Source organism: Echinops telfairi, unplaced genomic scaffold (genome assembly GCF_000313985.2).
Source record: "Echinops telfairi isolate 266 unplaced genomic scaffold, ASM31398v2 ScPeMD7_7469;HRSCAF=8507_1, whole genome shotgun sequence".
NCBI classification, from domain to species: Eukaryota; Metazoa; Chordata; class Mammalia; order Afrosoricida; family Tenrecidae; genus Echinops; species Echinops telfairi.
The window spans coordinates 9,293,572-9,301,118 of NW_022111373.1; the positions used below are offsets into that span (position 1 = coordinate 9,293,572).

General features: G+C 39.6%; 1 protein-coding gene across 1 annotated transcript in view; it reads left to right on the forward strand.

Moving 5' to 3' along the window:
• RAPGEF6 (Rap guanine nucleotide exchange factor 6) overlaps window positions 1–7,547 on the forward strand; it is a 231,350-nt gene that overhangs the window by 118,651 nt on the left and 105,152 nt on the right. The window contains exon 7 of the mRNA XM_004696982.2: window positions 5,934–6,065. Within this exon, the coding sequence (XP_004697039.1) occupies window positions 5,934–6,065 (132 nt within the window). The remainder of the gene's footprint in view (window positions 1–5,933; window positions 6,066–7,547) is intronic.

Here is a 7,547-nt window from a genome sequence, read left to right on the forward strand (position 1 = left end):
AAATATTTGATTTACAAATAAGGAATCCTACTTCGCGGAATTTCATTTATCATGGTAGGGTCTAGAACCAATTAACCGTGATAAACGAGGGTTCACTGTATTCTGTTATTTGGAATGTGAGTTGGATAGTCCTCTCACGGGATGCTGGTCAGGTAGTTGTGGGCCCACGAGGATGGCGCTTCACTGGCTGATCTCATGGTGATGTGTCCCATGGGGCTTGGAGCACCTCGAATGGCATGTGTTGTTTCCCTCTTCAACTGGAGGGCTGCGAAGGGCGAGCTGGTGTGACCCTCTTGGTGTAGAGCACGTGTATGGCAGGTGAAATTCCAGTTCCTCCAGTTACTTGTAGGGCCTTTGGGGTGTAGATGGGAGTTCCTTCAGCTGTTTGAAGGGGAGATTCCCCCTGAGTTTGGGGTGCAGCGGAGGGCAGGCGTGATTTTCCCAGTTGCATGTAAATCCAACAAGTGTGGGCGGGAGCTCCCCCAACTGGGCAGTCAGACTTGCCCTAGGTGGCGGGGCGTGACCTGGAGGCTGGTACTGGCTTGTGAAAGGAAAGAAAGGGGGAAGAGAAAAAGGAGAAAACAAAGATAAGCGCAGAAATAAAATAACTAGCACACACACAAAATGCAAAGACAACAAAAACAAAGAAACAACAAAAAAGCTGAGCTTGCTGAGCCAGTGGTGGGAAAGAGAGAAAAGATAAAAGAAGAGGAAAAAAGAACAAAAAGCAAAAGAAGAAGAAAAATAAAATAAGATAAAGAGATAGCTGAGCCCCGTTCCATGCCATGTACAGCACTGCCTCTTGTCGTGTGCAGCACTGCCACCGGGAAGGCTGGAGCTCTCCCTTTCTGGGTGGGAGGAGTTGCCCTAGGCAGATGGTAGTGGTCCGGAAGCCAGCAGTGGCATGTGAAAGGAAAGAGAGGAGGGAGAAAAGAAGAAAAAAGAAAGAAAAGAAAAACTGGGCCCACTGAGACCAACTACAGTGAGAAAGAGTGAAGGGAGAGAGAAGAAAGAACAAAACAATGAGATAGTTGAGCCCTTATCACCTGACATAGGGCTGGAGGAGTTCCAACCCTGCCTCAAGGTTGCAGGGGTCGATGCTGGTTGTAATTACCCTTGTAGGAAAGATCACAGCAGAGGTCAGGCAGCGGTTCCTGCAGCAGTGTTGAGCCCTGGAGATCACGGGTATAGCTCTTAATTCATTTCTTTCAGCAATACTTTGTTGTTTTCAGCATACAAGTTTTTATTTCCTTTGATAAATCTAGTTTTAGATGTTTTTCTTTTAGAATACTGTTAGACATGTGACTTGGTTTATTGTGCCAACCTGACCAATAAACACATGTGGAATTAGTTGAAGGGTGGACGGATAAATGGCTCAGTGAGTCTTGCCTTTCTAGTTCTCGGGTCTCTTGCTTTGTGGTTTGGGCAGCACTGCGTTGGGATGTTTTTTTGATGTGTGCTTAACCTTTATATAAAACTCTCTCTTATACATGAGTTTCTGTGGATTTGTTTTTCTAAAATACCCAGACTAATACAAAATGAAACCGTATTTTGTTTATTTTGGAAACAACTGGTTTTTATACATTGACCTGGTGTCTTCACTTTCCTATCGTTTGAGAATATACCTAGAAATGAAATGTCTTGGTCTTATAATAAATCTGTGTCTAACCTTTTGAGGAACCACCAATCTGTTTTTCATTTAAAACGGCACCATTTTACATACCTACTCGCAGTGCACGAGGACTCCAGTTTCTCTAAGGCATTTCCAACACTTGTTCGTTTACATTTTCTTGTTATTAGCCATCCTGGTGGGTGTGAAGTGGTATCTTGTGGTTTTGCCAAACTGTTTTCGTAAGTCTACTTTCCTTGATGCATGTGGTCACTAAAGTCTCTGTTTCTGTAGTTTATATACAACTAGTGTTTTGACAAGGAGTCTTGGATCAATAATACAGTGTTTGGCTGCTAACCTTGAACCAACCCCATTCCATGAAAGAAAAAAAATGTAGTGACTGCTCCCATAAAAATTATAGCCTACTTTGTTGTATAGGGTCTCTATACGTAGGGATAGACACTAGTACACAACAACAATACTTTGACAGATTTCCTTAAATATCAGGAGTTTAAAATAGAAAGGAAGCAAAAACCACATCCACACCTCTCACAGCCCCTGCATATTGGCTCTGTATGGAGACTCCTTCAACATTTAGTCAGGCTTACATTGGTTTTAGAGATCAGTCCAAGGTGAAAGCTTTGAGTCTTCTTAGGCTTTTTCCTGAGCATGCATCTTGGCCCTGGGCCCTAATTTAATTTAATCCCAAAGCCTTAATTTCCAAAGAAATTTCCTAGCTTTTATTCTGGGACTTTAGGTAATCTATTGTCGGTCTAAACCTTAATAGTTAACCTCTTGTGTCTACAGGTTGTTATCCTTATGGTTTTCTAAAATAATGCATGCTCTTTTCTGGTCTAAGTGCAAATGAGTTTAGTGAAACAGACAAGGACCTTGCTTCAACCCTTCAGATAGTCCCCAGACAGGATAAAGCCAACTTGCACTTTAATTTGTGAACAAAGTTTGCTCTGCTTCCTCAGGGACCTTAAACTTGTGTTTCAGAAGGGAGCTAAATAGGTAGGCAAAAGCAAGTAAAAGCATCCCAAAGCTTTCCTGCTCTTTTTAAGTGACCATTTTCCTGATTCAGCATTTCTGGGTTGCTGCGTGCCTTTGATTTTTGTAGAGATATGGCAGAGCTGGTTCTGACAGTTTGTGCTTTTGAATGCTTCTGTCAGGGGACAGCAGTTTGAAGCTGCTTTTTCTACTCCTCTGCTGGCAATGCTCCTTCAGAGTAATCTTTTAAAGAAGCTATTTTCTTGTTTTTACAAAAGAACAACTGTTTTGTTTTATTTCCTGTATTACACACAGGATAAAAACATACAAAACCCAGTTGTATAGCTAATCTCATCAGAACAGTGACAGTATCCCAGGAAACCAACATGTGTATGGCCCTTTTTCCCTCCCTCCCTTCCTTCCTTGCCTGACTGTGATGCCCCCTCCCTGCCTTCCACAACCCAACCTTGCCTTCAAAGTTTACTTCTTTGGGTGTGAAAATCACTTTCTGTTAGCGATTTTATTTTTCTTTGTAATAATGGTGTCATGAAGTATTTGTTTTTATGAGATTAACTCTTTTGCACATAGTGTCTTCCAAATGCGTCCATCTCATGAGATATTTGACAGTTTCATTATTATTTTATAGAGATGCACACTATCTTGCTTAAAAGTTTTCAGTGTCTCCTTTCTAGTACAGAAACTGGAAAGTACCATAGAATGGCACATCTGACCCTTCATCTGCTGTGTACCCTGACCTGAGCTGCACTAGCTTTCTTATGTTTTATTGAATATATTAACCTTGTCCAATCCTCTGGCCCAGTGTAGTTGAATAAAAAGACAATATAAGCCACATTTGTAATTTTAAATCTTTAAATAGCCACCTTTTAATAAGTGCAAAGACAGATGAATTCATTTAAATAATATATTTAATCCAGTGTGTCTTCAGTATATATTCACGAGATATTTTACATATTCTTATTTGTACTAAGTCTTTGAAATCCAAATTGTATCTTCTTACACTTATTAAACCAAACCAAATCAGCTGCCTTACAATAGATTCTGACAAACAGCAATTTGGTAAGGTAGACAGATTGCCCCAGACTGTTTTTGAGGCCGTAATCTTTATAGGAAAATAGACCGCCTCATCTTTCTTCCAAGAAGGTAATGAATAGCCCTGTGCTTAACCCAGGGCACTACCAGGGCTCCCTTTTATATATTCCTTTTGTCTCAGTTTGAAGTAGCTATACATGCCTGTCACTTTACCATAGTGTTATGGCTTGTGTGTTACTATGGTGCAAGAAGCTATGCTACTGGCCATCAGATACCAGCAGGTTTACCTATGGTGCTCAGGTTTCAGGCAAGCTTCCAGAATAAAATACATTAGAAAAAATAATTTGGTAATCTACTTTTTGTTTTTCATTAAGCATTTTATTGGGGGCTCTTACAGCTCTTATAACAATCCATACATCTGTTGTATTAAGCATATTTATACATATGTTGTCATCATTATTTTCAAAACATGTCCTTTCTACTTGAACCTTTGGGATCAGCTCCTTCACCTACGTTTCTGTTGTTCCGATCATTGCAATTAGTTCCCTCTTCCTTCCCCTCTCTCTCCACCATCCCCCTACTCTCATGGTATCGTTATTCCTATTATTATTCCTGAAGGGTTTATCTGCCTTGGATTCCATGTGTCGAGAGCAATTATCTGTTACCAGTGTACATGCTCCGGTCTAGCTGGAATTGTAAGGTAGAACTGGGCCATGATAGTGGGCGGAGGAAGCATTAAAGAAGTAGAGGAATCTTGTGTGTTTCATAAGTGTTATAATGCAGCCTGATTGACTTGTCCCTTCCTTTTGACCCTTCTGTGAGAGGATGTCCAATTGCCTACAGAGGGCTTTGGGTCTCCTCTCCGAACCCCCTCGTCCCATCAATCTAGTTGCTTTTTTAGGGTCTTCTAATGCCTATCTAACCTGATCCTAGAGGAAAAGAAGTTTAAAGAAGCTCTGAGAAACAGGTTTCCTTATGTGGTACTTTTTGGACCCTACATAAATGTGTTTATATTTGTTGCAAAAAGCTAAGAGATGCATATAGTGAAACCATTGTTTTCCCCTTTATTCAACCATGGAACCCATTTTTCTCAAGTTAATACATAAATTTTATCTCCTGGAATAGTATTACAGAAAGTGTATAATAATCTCCTTGCTTTAATTTACAATTTACATTAGCCATATGATGTTGAACATCTTTTATGCATTATTTTCCATCTGTATACTGTCTTTGGTGAAGTGTTTATTCAGATCCTTTGCAAATATTTTAATTGGATTTGTTTGTTTATTTTTTGAGTTTTAAGAATTCCATGTGCATTTGGGATGCAAAGGCTTATCAGATGTGTTTGCACATAAAATTTACTCAGTTTACTTTCAGTTCACACTTTCTTCTACAAAAGTATTTCCCAAAGTGGGCAAAAAGACTGCTTCCGAAGGGGTTGCTGGAAGAATCTAGTAGGAAGCTTCAACAGCAGATACCGTGCATACTATTCTGAGGAGCCCGGTAGTGCAGTGGTGATGTGTTGGTGTGCTAACCAGAAGACTAGCAGTTTGAAACCTCCAGCCGCTTCTCAGGAGAAAGATGAAGCTTCCTGTTCCCATAAAGATTTATAGTCTCCCTTGTCCAATAGGTTGCTATGAGTCAAAATCAACTCCATAGCAGTGAGTTGTTTTAAAAAATACTTTATCCTGCATTATGGGCTAATTGTACAAAAAATTTGAATCACCAGGGGGGCACTGGGTACTTTGTTTCTTTTCTTTTCTTTTCTTTTCTTTTTCTGAAAAGGAGGCAGTAGGCCAAATAAAGTTGGGGACCTGTTTTGCAGAGTACGCTTTAGGGTCTTCATGTAAACCATGGCTCTTCCCTATTAGACCTTAGAATTTAAATTTTGTCGCTTTAATAATGACCATTGACTTGTCAGCATCCTCTTTAAGAATGAAAACTATTTCTTCAGAGAAAGACTGAAGAATCTTTTGATCTTTTAGCTCTCCTGCTCAAATGACCTAGCCTACCATTATTAGAAAGGCATGCTTATGACCTGGTTTCTTTATGTGTAGTGTTTTTGTTTTTAATTTGTGGTAAAATATAAAATCTTCTGAGCCAACGTATTACACTTAGTTCTTATCATCCTAAAATATGTTTGCTAAAAAGATTCTAACAGGTTAGAAATGAGGTTCTACAATAATGTGCATAAAAATTTATTGTAGAAATTTCAGTGCATCACATACTTCTAGAAAGCTAAAGTTTGATATTTAGAGTAATTTGAATTATTTTTCTTCTTTAGCTTCCTGCTGATCTCACCAAGATGCACCTCACAGACAACCCTCATCCACAGGTGACCCATGTGTCTTCCAGTCAGTCTGGGTGTAGCATCGCCAGTGACTCTGGGAGCAGCAGTTTATCTGATATCTATCAGGTAATAACTCAGGATTTGTGTGATGCGTGTGACTTTTTTCCCTTTCTTTTTAAATATACCATATATATTCGAATATAAGCCAACCTGAATATCTGCAGAGGCACCTAACTTTACCACAAAAACTGCATTAAAAATGTGCTGGGGGGAAAATGTGCTAAAAAACTCGGCTCATACACGAGTATATACGGTATTTATTTTAAAACTAAGCATTTTAGTGGAGCATTCTTATCACATGCCACAAATAAGTCTGAAAATAAATACAATGTTAAATACAATGTAAACAGAAGTATTAGTAAATCATATGTAATAGTGTCCTTCACAAGGCTCTGAATCTGTGTTCTGGGAAATCAGCAGTGTTCAATGTTGTTGAGAGTTCTGTTGGCTCAACTGGTTAAGTAAACAGCAACTTACCAAAAGGTTAAAGCTTAGGACCTGCCCAGTAGCTGCAAGAGAAAGATGGAAAGATCAAATTCTGTAAAGGCTGGGAAACTCTGTTCTCTCATATGGGGCCAACTGTGAGTTCAAATCAGCCCCGTAACACCTAAAAATATAGAATCACAAAAGATACAGTATCACTGAAAGGAGCTAGCTCCTTGATGTTCCTGGGTAAGTGAAAGAGTATTGCTATCTGGGCTCCAGGTCACCCCACACAGGTTTATTCCAAACAAAACATGTTTTAACTTGCAATCAGTGAATGGCTACATACAAATTCTCTTAACACATTTCGTCTTGTGAGGGTACCTTTAAAACAAACTTCCAGTCAAAGCAGTGGTTTCCAAGGATACTTGCTGGGCTAATGAAATTCAAAGGAGACCAGTCAGCTGGGAAGGTGGTGATGACTTTTTCAGGGAATCTCAAGGCAGCATCTGGATAGATTTTATCAAGTACATAGAATAATCACAGGGCCTGATGGGAACAAGATTTAAGAACGCTGGTGCTTCGTTGATGAGAAGAAGGCCAGAAAAGTTGCTCCAAGGAGACATTTTTCCAATTCCAGACAGTGCACCTGTTAACTCCTCCGTGGTGATAAGGATTGCATTGGGCCATCACATTCCATCCACCCTCGCTGTCAGACTCTTTGTTCCCAGAACTCAAGGAGCATTGAAAAGAAACACAATTTGAGTCCCTTGAGGATACCCAACCTGCCTTTTTGTCATGATGTAAATCAGAGGATAGAATTAATTGGGGAAGGGTTGGAGTTGGAAACACTGCTTTCCAAAGTATGTGGACCTAGATGAATGATCACAATAGCTTCACAATTTGATATTTTGTTTAATAACGATTTCTGCTTTGTAGCAATACTTCTTGACATTCCCTTGTATGTGCATGTGACTTTTTCTTTTTTCTTTTTAATCGTTTTATTAGGGGCTCATATGACTCTTATCACAATTCATACATACATCAATTGTGTAAAGCACATTTGTACATTCATTGTCCTCATCATTCTCAAAACATTTGCTCTCCACTTAAGCCCCCGGCATC